The 17,430-nt window shown below is 44.6% G+C and overlaps 1 protein-coding gene across 1 annotated transcript in view; it reads right to left on the reverse strand.

The window, feature by feature from the left end:
- emid1 (EMI domain containing 1) overlaps window positions 1–17,430 on the reverse strand; it is a gene marked incomplete at both ends in the record, with an annotated part of 51,368 nt that overhangs the window by 1,764 nt on the left and 32,174 nt on the right. The window contains 11 exons of the mRNA XM_079160481.1: window positions 2,027–2,071; window positions 2,326–2,370; window positions 2,456–2,518; window positions 2,630–2,682; window positions 3,039–3,125; window positions 5,607–5,714; window positions 7,934–8,041; window positions 8,133–8,177; window positions 9,090–9,222; window positions 9,322–9,383; window positions 9,489–9,578. Of these exons, the coding sequence (XP_079016607.1) occupies window positions 2,027–2,071; window positions 2,326–2,370; window positions 2,456–2,518; window positions 2,630–2,682; window positions 3,039–3,125; window positions 5,607–5,714; window positions 7,934–8,041; window positions 8,133–8,177; window positions 9,090–9,222; window positions 9,322–9,383; window positions 9,489–9,578 (839 nt within the window). The remainder of the gene's footprint in view (window positions 1–2,026; window positions 2,072–2,325; window positions 2,371–2,455; window positions 2,519–2,629; window positions 2,683–3,038; window positions 3,126–5,606; window positions 5,715–7,933; window positions 8,042–8,132; window positions 8,178–9,089; window positions 9,223–9,321; window positions 9,384–9,488; window positions 9,579–17,430) is intronic.

Consider the following 17,430-nt stretch of genomic DNA (forward strand, 5'->3'; position numbering starts at 1 on the left):
TCCGTTCCCCGTATTTCTCTGTATCGCCTTCATTCTCTGGCCATGCTGCTGTATGAGGTCAGTCTCTGCCATGCTGGGCTGGGCAACATCGGCATGCAACGTTACAGACCAGCCTGGCGACACAGCTGGATTACATTATCCCAGGATTTAGATTTGATCATGCCATCTGCATTCTGTCTTTTGTTGAGTAGCACTTAAGCCAGACGATTATTTTTTCAGCACCACAGCTTTCATTCTTAACGCTGTGGTCACAAAAGTGATCCGATGTTGCCTGACAAAATGAAGCCAGTATAGATTTACGCTGAAATCTAATTTATTTTGTCAATTTGAGAAAAAGGATGAGGCAATGGCTTCACGAGTTGTACCTTGAGAAATAGCAAAAGGAGTTGGCAGAGACAGCTGAAAGCATCAAGGCGTGCAGAGAATAGCTGAAGCTTTTGGTGCACAGGTGAGTGAAATGCTTTCATTAGTAAGACAAACCAACAACGCACTGTATGTTTGGAGAAAAAAGGCAAAGTTTCTGAGTCCTATGATAACTGATTACATGTTGGTTTAATGCTGGCAGCGTGGCTTAGTTAATTGGTTCGATCCATCATTTAGCTTCAAGCTAAAATGTTGACAAGACATTCACGGAGCCCTCGGGATGAATAGTATTGACAAACTCTGACTTTCTGATTTGGCCTCACCATCAGGTCAAAACTAATGATATTCAGATCAACCACAGCTGTTCTTTGTGTGTAGTGCAGCAGATGCTGAACTAAGCTGTCAGACAATGATAAACATATTTGCTTAACATCAGCAATTTAATGTTGTCATTTTGAACATGAAAGCATCCATTAAAGCCTAACAGAGAAACCAGCATGGACTCTCTGTAGACTCTGTTATCAGAGAATGAATCCCCAAATAAAATGTCGAATTTAGAGATACTTTGCCTTATTTCTTTTTTTTAACCGCTCTGTGTTATTTCACTCATTAGATGCATTTTGTAGTTGATTTTCACATCCAGGAAAGAAAGTTTATGTGGTACTTGGAGGTGAAATCATGCAAGGTTGCATTGTGGGGTGAAATAGGGTAGCTGTATCCACTCCACTCACATCAGAGCACAACACCTCTAGACCCAACAGGACCCACCACCGACACATATGGAGTGATTTGGCATATACATTTCCCACATTTGCTTTGTGGTTCATTGAAACATTTTGAAGTCCGTAAAATCAAACAAATACAGTTGAATTCAAATGAAAATGATCCAGAATTTGCTTCGAGAGGGATTTTTACTATATTCTACATTAATTCACTCAGTCAGAGCTGGTGCACGGTGTGGTTACAAGATTGATATTGTTTCTTGTATTTTGTATTTTTTTTTTTTTATGTATATGCCAAAGTCAGATGCTGAAAAGGTGACTGTGAAAGGTAGCCATGGGGACAGTAGCTTGCAGAGGGAGTCAGGCAGCTTTAGGGTCAAGAGGACAGTGTCGTGACAGGGGACAGCAGTCCAGAGCACACCCCGAGGACCAACAAAAACAAAAACACATTAACACCAGAAGATTCCACACACAAAATCAGACAGAGCAACAGCGAAAATCACATCTACTCAAACAGAAACAACAATGTGAAACAGACACTTTCTGACCACCGACAGGGAGGAAAGTATGGACTCGAGAGAAACAGAGACGAACACCACTTTGTGGCCAATCACAGCCATAAACATGGTGACTGTAAAAAGATCATAACCATAACCTGAGAGGTGGGTCATGGTTAGACCTGAGCTTCAGGTTACAGAATAGATTCGTTGCATTGCAAAGTGAACACGTGATGACATAAATTAAAGATATCTTACATTTAGATTGCTCTTGTAAAATGAGAAAGAGGTGAAAGAAAAATAAGGGTTAGACAGACACAGAGGAAATATTGAATGCTCAACAAAGGAATCTTAAAACGTTTTGTTAAATCTTTTAACTTAAAGCAAAACTCTCCTGTCCAGGCCCCGTGTCACCATGTGAACTACCACCAACTACTTTCTTACCGGCAAGCCCTTCTCTCCTGGCTCTCCCTTGGGACCCGTAGTTCCCTGCAAAGACATATTCACAACAGAACAAAATATGACTTTAAAACATAAATGAAATCGGTGCAGCAGTTTACTTCGACAGAATGAGCTCCTTCTCTCCGAGACTGTGTTGGGTCGCAGCTCAGTGTGATTTGTAGCGCTGCTGGTTAGCGTAGTTTACAGTAATATAACCAGCTATGACATGTGTTGATGTTTCCCGCCGTACGCTCGTTTACTCAGTCCATAATCATCAAGGCAGCATGGTGGAGGAAGCTTACCGACTCGCCTCTGAAGCCCCTCTCTCCTTGGTAACCTAAAGGACCCTGAAAAACCAAAGGCATGTTGTTTAAGGATGTAGAGTAAATGAGGGAAACCGACTGAATATCATCAAGTTGTGGGTGTACTCACTCTCTCCCCACGTTCTCCCTTTGGACCCACAGGGCCCTGCGTTCCAGGGGCTCCGGACTTCCCCTGTGTTGAGACGGGAAAGGAAATTCAAAATGACAACGATGAATTTGTACAGCAAGAAATCGGACAGTGCTAAACTCAGTAAGTGCACCATAATGCTGTGAGTGAGCTTACATTCTGTCCTGATGGACCTGGAGGTCCTGATGGGCCTCTGGGACCCGATGGACCTGCGTATTAGAGAGAAAGACTCATGTTAGCACCCTCATGGTGGAGGTGGTGCTGGGTTCTAATCGTGTTTTGCACATTGTGTTGTTGTGTTATGTACAGCATAGGTGTTTGTGACCTAATTAAGTTTAAAGAAGTAACTTTCAGTGTTTGGACTCAACTTTGAGGGATGTTTTTGTGTTTGGTCACCTGGTTAACGATAAACATATAAACTCACAGAAACTGAAGCTAGAGGCCGTATTTTTGTATGTAAAAGCATTTGAGATATTTGCATCTTTCAGTGTAGGGACAGAGATTCCCAAAACATACTCTGTGCAGTGCAAAGATAAACACAACATAGAAAGTGATAAACACTCACCGACAGGCCCGGGGGGACCCTGAGGTCCTGGAACAGGCAACCCTCGTGAGTCATGGAAAGTGTTGCTGAAGAAGTCTTTTCCACGACCTGGAGTTGAATCAGATTGCGTGTATTTAATGGCGGCTACTTACTTTTTTCATTACTGTACAGTTTATTACATGTATTATTTCATCAACTATGTTCTTTTTATTTTGCCTTTAAGGGAATCATTGGGACTCAAACCTGCCTCTAGTTATGATCACTGCCATGACATGAACATGTAATGTTACTCTCTTTGTGTCGTGGGTATGCAGTAATTCATGTGATGCTGTGCCTCCAACAAGATTCACCAATCAAATGGTTGTATACATTGATAGATGGTGATCTTTAGGTTGGAGTCCATGGTTTTAGTGAATGAGGCATGATTTGTATGTAGCCTGAGAGAAAGTGCTCCCAGAGAAGTGAATCTAAAGAAGCCTGTGGGCGAAATGTCCTGTTCCCACAGTTGCGATTTGTGATTTAACAGATATGAACTTGTGAAGAATATTGATCCAAGCCTTTCCAGTGTGTGATGTTTTACTTTTGTTTTTTTGTTGCTCTATGACTGCCTTTTCAGACAGAACATGGTTTGGGCTCACATCTTGCTGCGCCCACGCTTTTCTCAACGCGGCACAAGCCTTAGGAAATAATGGGTTTTAAAGTGCAGTAGTGCCGCTGTTGCGTTCGGTCTGAAAGGGCCTTGAGTCCTGCTGTCACTTGCACCTGGGAAGTTGCTGCATTCCTGCAGTAAATGCTGTGCACAAAGCAATCCAACTGAGTTGACGCTGCCTGAGAAGTCCGACTTAGGGAAATGAAGGCGATCTTCATTACATTAGAGTAACCTCCAGAGGGCGGTATCTTCCAACAAATACGAAAACTTCACCTAACGACTTCAACAGGTTGGTAATCTACACTAAAATGTGTTCGAAAGCCCTGTCAGTAGTAGATCTGTGTTTCCCATTCATTAAAAAAACTTTCCATATCCACTGTGTAACAACACTGACTGGACGTCTTCATCTAACTGAGTCTACAAGAGGAAGAGGGTGGTGAACATGTGAGCGGTAGAGGAAGTGTGCGGTCATTGGGTCATTTTATATGGAAACACAGATCCAATCACAGCATGAGACAGGAGACACAGAGAGGAGGAGGAGGAGGAGGAGGAGGAGGAGGAGGAGGAGGAGGAGGAGAGCTGACAGCCAGAAACGTCCTCCAGCTGCCAGAACGTTGCACATCGCTAACAGATCTCGACAAGAGGTGACATCCAAAACAGGGCCGCCCTCTCTGTCTATTTCTACTCTGTCTTCATTTACTTTAAAGAACGCGCTGGCATCTGTGGCTTAACGTGACATGAATAACGTGTGAGCGATGTTTAAACAACAATGCTCCTCCTCACTACTACGTTCTGGCTGCTGGATAGGAGCCCTCTCCTGTTCAGCAGAAGGGAATTCCAACCTCCTGATGCAGACTTAAAAGCCAAATAAGCCAGTGTTTTCCAAAGGAAGCTCAACACGGCCCCTACTGTTACTTTGATGTGAAAGAAATGGCTCGCAGTCTCAGAAATCATCATGCCAACCTCGACGTACCCACAGCTTTCTCCACGCAGGAACCCGGAGCTTACAAATATGTGCGCTGCATTCTTTGTTTTACCACTGAATCCACATTAAAAAACGCAGATGCCTTGACCTTGAAAGAGCCGGAGTGGGCCCCCATCTGTCTCTCACAGTTCCCTTCATTTGCCTACATCTGGAAGTTGTTGAGTGACATCAGTGATGGACAGGTTCTCATCACAGCATGTGAAGTCTGAGTCTATCTCAGACTGCCTCTGCCTTCATTTAATACTCTTTGATTCTCTTCTACTTGGCTGGTAGACAATAAGGAGCGAGAAGCAGTGAGAGGATTACCACCATCCTGTCTGTTTCTCATTCTCTTTGTTGCCTTTGTTTATCAGTAGTCCTAAAACTTCTGAAAGCTTTTATGCAGCAGGAGAGAAAAGTCTGTGAGCCTGCTAAAGACACATGAATATCAACAGTTTGCACTCCGTAAAACCAAACATCATCATGCAGCCGGAGAACAAAGGCTTTGATTTGATTTGTGTACATGCGCTCATGCCAATTCATGGCAAACTGATTTTGTTACATTGAAATGAAATACACAGCAGATTAAAGTACGTTTACAGGTCTTGGGGAGTACTACTGTATATGAATAAAGTAGCATGAAGCCAGTTTGAAAATAAAAGACGTGTGTGTGGAGGTAGAAAGCAGTTAGTGTACCATTAGCCACTACTAGCTTAACGCACCCAAGTCGAGTTGCCTTGTTGGTAATGTAGGCACCAAGTTTTGACCAGAGGAAGAATGTATGGGGGAAAAAAAGTCAAAATCTTTGGTTCGGCTGCATCCATTTTTAACAAACTGTCCATCGAAGGCAATGCTATATTGGTAAAGTACTCTTTTAAGACTCATGTTGTTAACAAATACATGTTACAATAATGTTTTGGTGTGGAATTTGTGTCATGGTGACTGTATGAAGTCTGTCAGTTGTCCAGGGTCTTACTGTGGTCTGGTTCTGGGATGTGGGCACTGGCCGGAGCTGGAGGCCCTGGAGGGCCAGGCAGGCCTGGTAGACCCCTCTCTCCTAGGAGTCCTGGTGGACCACGGGGCCCTGAGAGGAGAAATAACAGAAACATCACTGTGGTGACAGACATACTGTATTTTAGAGGTATGTCATAGCAAAATATGATCATAAAAATCTCCTCTGGAGAGGCACAGCCCAACGGCACACTGGGGATGATAAATGACTGTGAGTGATGTGATGATAGGAGGATAAACTACGACAAAGACCAGAGAGGAAATAGATTAGATAAAGTGCTGAATGATACAACATAATAGTGGCTGGCAGGATATGTGTGTGTGTGTGTGTGTGCCACTATACATTAAGTATGTATGTGCACATGTGAAGTAAACTGAGCAGCTGGACAGAGGAGAGGTGTATAAACTGGCCGACTTTGTTCCTCTGTAATTAAAAAGAGGAGGAGGGTCTTTAATGGTCCGGTGTTGGGAACTGATTTAGAGACACGGGGAAACTCAAATAAACACCATCAAACTCTGCAAAGTGTTGCTGGCACTGGTTCATAGAAAATTAAATGCTCCCTGCATACACACTACTAGCTTTTGGACATATGTGTGTGTGTGTGTGTGTGTGTGTATATGTAAAAGCCTGTAGCTGGTCCGCATGGGCTGGTCGGTCCAGAAGTGTCCCTCTTCCTCCCCCAGACATTTTTTGAAGGTGGAAAAAAAGCACCACAAATACATCTGACCTCATTGTTTGGACTCGCCTGAAGTAATGCTGCACCCTAAACACCACCTCCTGCCCTCCGACGGACCCAGACTCATCACCTCTCTGTTTATGTACTGATGCAACTGACAATGACAGCCCACTAATTACGGCTTTGCAAGGTAATGTTATTACAGCTCTGATTTGACACTTCTGTGGGCCGTTTTCACTTAGTCTTGGTAAACACTGCAGCATGACCGGCTGTGTTTTGGCTGCACCAGGGAGACTGTAAGCTACAATCCGCAGGATAGTGGTTCAAATGGCCAATCAAAGTGGCCATTTAGAGTCTATGTGAGACATTAGGGGATACAATTTAAATTGTTCCTGCAGAATAATGGGTCCCTAGAGCAGCCGGGGGATGGTACATCAATATATAAGTCAAAGTTTGTAAAACTATTTTACTGTAACTTCTCAGGATACATCATAATGTTTAACATCACTTCTCCTAACAACACAAGTTCACTTTCCTCCCATCTTTCCAATGACCTCCGGCTCAAAATCATATTTGTCTACATTTCCCATGACATTGGACACATTCCAGTTCTGTGTTTATCTTTCTATTTAAAATGAAAAAAGAAATCAGCACAATAAGGAAAACAGAGCTTCGGATGCAACTTAAGACATACCTCTGGCTTTGGGCACTTATGAAGTAATGGAGATAGAAAAAACAATAACACCACAGGCATATGGAAATCATAAGGATCTGGGATTTGTGTATGTATAGATCATGTTCATTTCAGATTGAAGTCACATGGCGCTTCTTGGAAAGTGGGTTTATAGTTTAACTTTTGCTCTAAATCTCATCTTTACCAAGCAGCAGGCACAGAGCAGGGGTCGTATTTTATCCTGAGAGGAGAGAGGCACTCCCTTCATGATCCTTGCAGAGGAACAACAGCCTATAGCGAGAGTAGACGTTGTGACAAACCTATACTGACATTTACTTAGTCATCATTCATGTCACAGCTGCCTGTGGATTTACTTGTTCCCCAACAGGTCATCTATTATTTCTACATAACCAGTGAGCTTTGAGTACACAGAGTTATGACTCAGGTTGGTGAGCAGCAGCACATGTTTGTTGGAGTTTATATGTAGTCTGAAAACAAAGGATTTTACTGCCCACTGAAACAACACTTTTTTTTTTAGAAACATGTGATTTAAAAAGCCAACCAACAAAATGACCAAATTCCAGCAAATTGCCAGCAGGCCACTGGGACGCTCCAACATTTTTCCGCTAGAGGGTCTGTGGGTTTGATTGAGTGGTTTAAGAGAAAGACAAACAATCTGAAGCAGGACAACACAGACCGGTCCTTTGTTGGGGATCTTCCTGATTTTTCCTCGGGTCTTTTGTCAACAGTGAGCCCTCAAAATGTCTTGTTCTATAGACAATAGATTAAGTGGACAGGCAAGTATACAACTGCCCTGCAAAACCCTCTGTCTCTCTCGATGACACACACAAATCACTACAACATGCTCGTCTAAGGCAAGGTTCATTTGTTTCTCTCGCCTCACAACCGTGAACTCTATTTCTACTTTCAGTCCTCGCTTACCTGCAGGTCCTGAAGATCCCTTCGATCCAGGAGCTCCATATGGGCCCCTTGTCCCAGCCTCCCCCCGAGGCCCACTGGGACCTGGCAGCCCTCGAGACCCTAGCTTCCCTAAGAGGAGGAAACAGTCATGAGTAATCACGAAGCCTTAACTTGTTTTCATCTTAAATGATTTTACATGGGCTGAAAGCAACGAAGTTACCTTCTCTGCCAGGAAGCCCATCTCTCCCATTTGAACCCTGAGGACCTGTAATGAAAACAGAGATGAGAGGTGTAGCTCCGTGAAAAAACACCTGGAGAAGAGGTTGTGTAAAATCCAATGAGGGATGGGGTGAAACTCTCTAAATTCTGTCTGAGTATAAAGCAAACATGTGGAAAAAAAACCCTGTACAAAGTCCTTTCTGTCTCCAGAGGGAGCTGAGGGATGTCTGACAAAATGACCTCAAGTGATGTCACTTGAGTCGAGACATCTGAAGGTGTGGAGGTAGAAGAGTAAAGTAGAGTTTACCAGACCTCTGTAGCCAGATCCGCATCTCTGCTTAATGCTAGCAGCTCGAGATAATTAGCCACTACTAGCATTTCACAACCAAACCTCCGACCGTACTGTTGGTGGTCAAGTTGCATTGTGGGTAATGTAGGTGCTAGGTTTTGACACAGTCTAAAACTACTGAGTGTCTATTCTATAGACGGTAGTGAATGAGTGAATGAGGGTCGTGGACAGCACACATTTCCACGGGGATTAAAGAATTCTGCGATCAGAGTAATTTGAAATGTTCTATAATCACATACATTGCCTTCACATAGTGGCTACAACTGGGTATAACTTCTGGTTAAAACACATTTTAAGATCGCTTTTTAAAGTTCGTGAACGTTAGTGAACTCTCACAGTGCTGCGCTCGACTCCAGGAGAGGAGAGGGAGATTTTCGTGCTCTGAAGTTAAAGGAAATGAGTGCGGTGGAGGAAATAGGATCTGAGCAGAGGTGAGCAGGTAGAGGGCAGAACAAAGAGTTGCTGCTCGCCGAGAAAAGCTGAGAGCTGAGAGTGATTTCTGACCCAATTATCAAAACACGAAAACCCTGGACTCCACTAGACAGAAATATGCTGTATTTTCACTGTTAACTTAAAACATATTCATGCATCACAGCATGATAAACCTACCTGCAGGTCCCTGCTCACCAGGAGCTCCCTGAGCGGGCGCAGCCCCCATCAGTAAAGAGGCCTCTGGTGCAGTTGCTCCTTTACCCTGAAGGTTGCGATGTGATATGGATGCCGGGGCAGTGTATAACTGGACCTGGTTCAGGAAGACATAAAACAAGTGTGGGTGATATGCTTAATTAAGGTATCATAGCTCAGTGATTCAGATAATGTGGCTGGTTGAGTGTGTCCAAACCTTCGCCTCCAGTGAGCTCAGCCTGTCGGTCAAAGCCGTGATTCGACTGCAGTTGAGACAATCTAAAAAACACAAAAGTTTTCTTTACCATCAGGAATCAGACACTTTAACATGTAGCATAGCTTTTGCTATTTTGTAGTATAGTCAAAGCAGTAACATGTTCTTACTGGAGAGTGTCTCTCCTGTGCGTGCAGGCGGGCGGCGTAGCGTGGATGGTTTCCTGACGGCCTCTTGAGCTACGAGCTGGTTCCCTGCATCTGTAACAGAAGATGAAGACACAGAAACATGTCACCTCTGTGGCTTGGATCTGAATTCATAGCGATTTATTGACCTTGAAAATATAATCTTCAGATTTGGAGGTTTCTACTTGCATTCCTAGTGGCGGCGATGGCAATTGCAAGTTGTAAAGTGCTTTGTCCATTAGGGTTGAAAAGCGCTATATAAGTGCAGTCCATTACCCATCATACCAGCAATCAAATGGTGGATATCACAATTCCTAATTCACACTAAGATCTATTTATTTGTTTGAGGGCCCGATACCTGTCTGTCCACCAAATCAAATGAAAATCAGTTCAAATGGTTTTTGCAACACACTGCTGACATTAGAGCCGAGAGGATTAGTCGATTATTCAAATCATTCTTTAACCAAAAACGTATTTTCTCTGGTTTCAGCTTCTCAAATGCGGGGCTTTGCCGCTTTTCTCTATTTTATGTCATTGAAAATCTTTGGGTTTTGGACTGTTGGTCGGACAAAACAAGACATTTGAAGACGCTACCTCTGGTTCTGGGAAATTATAATGGGCATTTCTCACTATTTTCAGAGCTGACGGACAGACAAACATGAGTGAAACGTGAAGCAAATACAATAGAAATGTCAGTTATATTGGAAGATTCTGCAATTCTTTTGTCAAGTGCCAATGCAGGAAGTAGTATTTCCCTCATGGTCACCGTAGTCCTCGGGTGTGTCTGCTCCTTTATTTGACAGATGATAGTTGAGAACTGAGGGAGAGAGAGAGGGCGCTCCACAGACATGAATGCTTGTTGTTTTACTTGTACCGTAACCACGATCTCTCTTTCTTTAACCAAGTGTTTTAGTAGCTTAACCGTAACCATACTGTCGATGCCATGTGCTGAAATTGTAGGAAAAAAAATAAACAGATCGGTTGATTTTTTTTGGGGGCCACAGGTGCCAATGACAGCTGCAATGTGGAGGGCAGTAATAGTCAACTGATCCATCTTCCTGTGCTGTGGGTTCTGTGAGGACCGTTTCACTGAGGATGATACTAGAAATCAACTTGTTTCAGTCTGTGGGTTTCTATCCTCCAGGTGAACTTCTCAATATTAGAACGCCAGAGAGAGCCGGCAATAAGAATACAACAAGTTAAGAGTTGTAGACGAGACAGAAATGGAAATCACCAGACAGTTGCTGCTTTTGTCATTGTTACATTTCCAAGAGACAAACATCTTTGCCAAGCTGCTTTCCTTTGGCCTTGTTTCTTTGGAGTATACAATCGTTAAGCCTTTCAGAGAGGGAGTGTAAAGACAAACAATAGTTTCCTTGTGCAGAGAGAATGGGCAGTCTCGGCTCGCATTCTGTCTTGCCTTCATTTTATGAAGTGTGGGAGTTTGTGTCCCTGGGTTCTGGATGTTTTGAATGGGCAGATCTTTTGGAAATGCTAGACTGACTCCTTTGTCTGGCCTGGTCTGGCTCTGGTCGGCCCAGGTGCTCCTGATACAAACAAGAGGCTGGGTTCAGCACCTCATTAGCCGCCAGGAAGCACGTCTTTGCCATTCAGTGGCCAGCGGCCACGGTCAACGCCAAGTGCTATACTAAAAGAAGCCACGAAGCAGCACCTGCAGCACCAAGATGGAGCAGGAGAGCAGCCTCCCTTATTGAACCAATCAGATGTTATGATCTATCTCTATCCAGAGGAAAGGGAAGTGGAGAGCTTATTGTCAAGAAGGAAAATAATCCTTTGGGAACTTAAGACAGGAAAACATAACGGGTTTAGTGATTACCCAAAGAGGGGGGAGAGAGAGGGCAGAGGAGTATGAAAAGTACACAGAACACATGGTTTAGGGTAAAGTGAGACCGCTTCAATGATTCCCCCTCCTCAACCTCTGCACTCATGATTTCACTGTTTTGGGTTCTGGGTATTTCTCACAGGATTACAAGTGTAGATGGATTTAAACCATGTAAGAGCTGAGACTGAAATGTTATGGCATGCGCTCTAGATTGTCGAAAAACCGTCCTTCATATTAATAACAATGTACTTGGAGAACACACACGGATCTGCTCTTCACTCGTCTGCAGCGCACTTCAGTCCACATGGGGACGACTGCGGAGACAAAGAGAGGTAGATGCATTCCATTACAAAGAGGGCTCTGGAGAGGAAATCTAGCTCTCACCCCTAAAGGCATCACTACTCCCTTTAGAGGAAAGCACGTTCCCCTCACCCACACTCCTGCTATTGTATGAAGCATGAACCCAGCTTTGGCACAGGCACAGTGGTCTCCCACACACACCTCTTACACACTCTCTCTCTGTCTGTCTGTCTTGCAACAACAAAATTTGAAATCCTGCAAGATCCCTCTTTTCCTCTGCATCTCTCATGAGAGTCTGTTAACTAAGCGGTGTGTGTGTGTGTGTGTGTGTGTGTGTGTGTGTGTGTGTGTGCAGGCTGTGTTCAAGGCCTGGAGAAAGAGGATGAAACTTCGACAACAATACCATCATTACATTTAATGAATCCCCCCCCCCCCATCGACGCAGTTCATTGTATCCACTCTTTGTTCTCAGTGGGCTGATTGCCCTGGTGGGGGGGGGGGGTCAAAGAAATGTGTGAATGTATTTGACCTTTTGCCCCCATGTTGCACTGGTCCCTAATCAGAGGCTGAGTCAGAGCTCTGCACTAGAGAAATACACCCGCAGAGAATTCAGCAGGCCAGAGGCCGTCCTGACATCAGCTCTGTCTCTCTCGCACACACACACACACACACACACACACACACACACACACACACACACACACACACACACACACACACACACACACACACACACACACACACACACACACACACACACACACACACAGTTTAATCATTTGTTTAATAACACTCTTTGAATAATCTTTCTCCCTGCTGGCGCAATAATCTCATAGGGAAAGGAGAAAGATATGAGCGAAGGTCACATGGAGAAGGTTATCTTTTCCTATTTCCTACTTAATGACATTTAATAGTTTGTGTATTCAGGCGTTTATGCCATGAATGTTCATGCTCGAGTACATGATAATATGCACTTCGTATTGTGCATAAAGGTATTTTGTAGCAGCAGGACTCCGGTAGTGACGTGAAGCCTCTAAAAAGCAAATCAGATTCCGCACAGAACACTTATCTAGACTGAATTCATCTAAATCAAAGTCTATCGTGGAGCTCTGAAGCCATCCAAAGTGAGCTCTTACAACACACAGTCTTTCTATGCATGTAGTTGGGGGCTAAGGTTAGAAAGGCCGATGAAATCATCCGTTGAAATCGGAGCAATGTGTCTGCCACACACGTCGCCCCGTGGACGCGAGTTTCTCTGCTTTGTTCCCTCAGCTTCACTTCACTCGCTGCTGCAGTGAATAAACTGACCACTAGATTAAATATTCATGGTTTAACTCATTAACACTACGCTGTCTGTTCAGATTTGTACCTTGCGTCCAAACATCATTCAGATACAGCTGAGACAAACTGCTTGTGATTATATTTTAATTTCCTTGCTCACATTATATATATATATTTTGAGGCATGACAATGCAGACAGACAGAGGGTGAATGATAGCTCGCCTTGGTAACAAACTGTGTTTGTAATTCAGTGTGAGAAGGGCCGAGAGGGGAACGTTTTCGACTTGGATTCAACAAAAGCATTACCAACCGGCTCTCTTACTATTATACCATTATATTATCATTATGGGAGATTTATTCCAAACTTGTTATAATTGGCCCTTTAAGACCCACTTGGAGCGTCGGTGGTGCCACCAGGGTGAGAGCCAAGGGAACGGTGACCAGGACTGCAGCTGCACCTCTCGCTCTACAAACTGAGGTGTGTGCGCATGTGCTTTTGTGTATGGCTGTGTATGTGTGTGTGTGAGAGAGAAAAAAGTGCAAGGGTGACAAACACACACACACACACACACACACACAGGCTGTATTAATAATGGGCCAAGGTCATTCCTTCAGTGATACTTTCCCAGTGAAAATAAACCAGCGCTCTCATGCTAAGAGCCCAGTTAGCTCTGCCAACCAGAACCCTTAAACACACGTCTCACTGAACCGACTGCCCGATCCTCGAAGCTCGTCACTTACTGAGGTTTATTTATCTTCTGCAGGAAGAATCAGCAGCTTGCACACAGACGGGCCTTTAGGAGCTTCATAAATGTACGAGTGAGACTTTGGTTGTCCTCTCATATTGTCCGCAGCAGATGGTGGACAAATGTATAACATCACAGTATGTCTGTACTGTTTTCTTTAGTTATCTCAAATTTTGAAGTTCCTGTAGGGAGATGCAGTACAGGGGCCTGGCAGCAGCTGTGAACGCAAACATCAAAACACACACACACACACAAACACAGCAAGCAGACACAGCAGAGTACGAGGTCCTGATCCATCTCTGTCTGGTCAATTAGCTGAGCTCAGCGCTGCAGCATCATTAGTGACCAGATGCTGACAGCCAACCAGGGAAGGCATTTGTCTCTTTCTCTGCACTGTCTCGAACAGACTGCAGACCGCTGCTGCCTTTACATAAACACACACACACACACACACACACACACACACACACACACACACACACACACACACACACACACACACACACACACACACACACACACACACACACACGTGCGCTGAAAAGGAGGATTCTGAGAACATATGTTTGCTGAGCCAGGAATTTCTTTTGTCTATTTTTTTTAATGCAAAATAGACTCATATGAAATCCATTATGTTAAGTACTGACGTCAGGAGACTACAGTCTTTAGGCTAGTGGATTTAATAAGTAAGACAATGACATTTTTGTGTTCAAAGTATTAGGCTGAGGCTACTAGAACCGAGGCGAGAATCAACAATTGTTATATCAGGCTGGCTGGTCAGAAGTAGAAGAGCACAAACATTCAGTTCATTCCACCTGCGTCAGCTGTTTTTCCACTGCGAGCAAAGTGCATCTCACACACATGTTTGACCCGGATCCTGAGATCTTCTACCAAGGACGCGCGCCAATACTGCCCCAATTAAGCAGATCCGGTATCGTGATGAGACCATGATGTGATAGATTCTTTGTCTATGTCATTATTTGAAGTCGTGGCACGCTGCCGAATAGTCCAGCAATCACTGTCCTGCTGAAAATTGTTCCAATGAGTTCCTCGCAGGGAGCTATACAGATTTTAGATTTGGTCAACACGAGCACCGGTATATCAGAGCTAATTAACCGGTATCGGGTACATAGTATTGGGAAAGAAAAAGATGGATACGGCAACCTTTTCTCAGATGGTCGACTCAAATCAATCACAGCCGGTATTAAAGCGTAAGCAGACCCATCAGCAGCTTCCACCTCCCACACAGCTGACGGGTCTCAGTCTGGCCGTCAGGGCTCGGTGCTCAGCACAGTGCAAAGCCGCATCTGAACCACCGTGTTTACTGTGCTTTCCCAGGTTCGCTGCTTTCTTTTATTAGGTGACTGACTCAAAGGGTGGGACACACTTCATCGTTTCCTTCCTTTGGTATTGCCCCTCTGCCTCCCAAACCTCTCAGCCTGAGAATGGAGCGGCCCACACACTGGACAGGTTCCACTGTAATGACAGAGAAGGAAGCGCTGGCCTGCCACAACAATTGGTCAGATAATTGATCCCGGAGAAAAAGGGAAGCTGAGCGAGACTGAATCCTCACCTTCACACTGTGTTTAAGTTGAAAACAAGTGCTGGTCTACAGCTGCTCTGGTTTACAAGTCTAGGTGGGGTGTTGCAAAGACCTGCTGCAAATGAAACCAAGCTTTAGCCTCCAGGACCCTGAGGTGAGAGTGTGCAGGGTCAGAGAGGTTCTCACCTCGTGCACACACACATCTCACCTCATCAATCAGCACAGACACGTAACCCAAGGCAGCGTAGTGCAGCACACACTCGCCACGACACCCTAACCACAACCTCCACAGAGCGAGACCTCCGTCAGTCACTACCAACGGGGAAATTACATGAAGTCTGGTTACTGCATGGAGATGATTTATGTACTTCAGCTTTTTGGAATTTGTGGTAAAGTCAGTAATTTTAAGTTTTTATTGAAGTCGAAGGGAATTACATCTCTTTTATTGAGCATGAATATAGTCTGCTTTTACTTTGTGACATTTACAGTCAGTACTACTTTAACTAAACTAATTGTTTACAACAATTGCCATTGTTGTAATTCAGACAAAAAGATCAGATGCCTCTTTTAGCTGTTAACTTGAGATTTTTAAAAGCATGCGTGTATAGACATTCATACCAATATCAGGCATGGTGCACAAACATATACACAAACAGAAGGAAACGCTGCAGAGGCCAGTTCAGTGTGTTCAGTTTGGTTTCGCTGATTCTCACATCAGCCCTTTCAGCTCTTCCAGTCCATCCAGATGTGCTCGCACACACAACCTCTAATCTTTCACAGGAAGGAGGCGGGTCTCCTGCCTCTCCTCCCGCCTCGCCGTCCCAGACAGGGCTGTCTTTACCTCACCTTCCCTCTCACACACTCTCCCCGTCTCTCTCACTCTCTCTGTTTTTCCAGCACATGCCTGCATTGATGCTGATGGCAGTGGCGGGAGTGTGCATCTGCCCCTCCCGCCCCCTCCACAGCAGGCAGTGGTGTGTAATTACAGTGCAGCGCCGGGCTGAATGACTGGCGGGGTGACTGTGGTCTGCTGACAGAGGTGTTCGTCTGGCCTAAAGACGTGCGCTCTCACTGGCATTCTGGGACAGGAGACTGGGCCTCACTGGGCATACAGCTGTGAGATAGACCGCTCTGTACAGGATGCAGCACTCACCTTCCATAACCTCCCTCCCATCAAGCTTCCTGCTTATTGTATCTTCCAGAAGGTTTTATCATGAGAGACCCAACACTACTATCTCACCCACAGAGGTTTGGTCCAGACTGTGGCGAATACCGGCAAGGCACTCAAAAATACTAATTACAGGAACCTTGCAAGGCTTCACAATCGCTCACCGCCTTTGCCTCTAAATACTGAGCAGAGCAGGCTTTTGCCTCCACTTTGTTAACCACTTGTTTTGGGGTGTAGAAGTGTGGTGGTGTTCTTTGTGTCCGCAAACAACAGGAGAGGCCGCTTGTGTTCAAAGATAGAGATCCACAAAACATAAAGAGAATCTGGTGTTTACACAAACTTGAGAGAATACAAAATAAACATCATTTTAAGTGAATTTAAAAATGGAATAAATCAAATGTGCTGTTGTACCATTGGTATCCAAAAGCAACAAGATAAAATTGACATATGGCAAAATGGAAACAATCTGTGTGGTGCCAATGGAAGCAAACAATGCGGTGGTTAGTGTAAAGTGGCTAAAATCAGTGGTGGGCACATCTGTCAAATTGCAGTACGCTGATTTGAGACAGTATGTGGTTGGGACAAGCTGCACTACAAATCCACCCGCCACTCTTTAAACGTTTCCTCCACTTGAAAGCAGCAGATGTCTAATAAAAGCGAACAGTAGAGGCTGACGGTCCAGCTCACACCCTTCACTTTTATTAAGAGAGACGCAATAACACAGAAGCCCCAATGGCACCGGGCTCCTCCCTCGTGACCCTGGTTGACCCAAATTAAAGCTGCTTTGTAAACTTTTCCTTGGCGACACTCTTCCTTTCAGTGACCTCGTTGGCATCTTATCCAGTGATGTGCAACCCCATCCCTGTCTCTCCTGCGGTCACCAAGGAAACCAGTGAAAACAGGACTCCAGGACCGACTGAATGAAACCACACACTTCTCTGCTGTTGCTTTAGTGTGGCTGGGAGGGGTCCGTCTTGTCTGTGACCTCTCCATATAAAACACTCCCTACAAGCTGCAGTAATTAAACCCGACTCTTCTCAGCCAAA

This window comes from Pholis gunnellus, assembly GCF_910591455.1.
Source record: "Pholis gunnellus genome assembly, chromosome: 6".
Classification (NCBI taxonomy): Eukaryota; Metazoa; Chordata; class Actinopteri; order Perciformes; family Pholidae; genus Pholis; species Pholis gunnellus.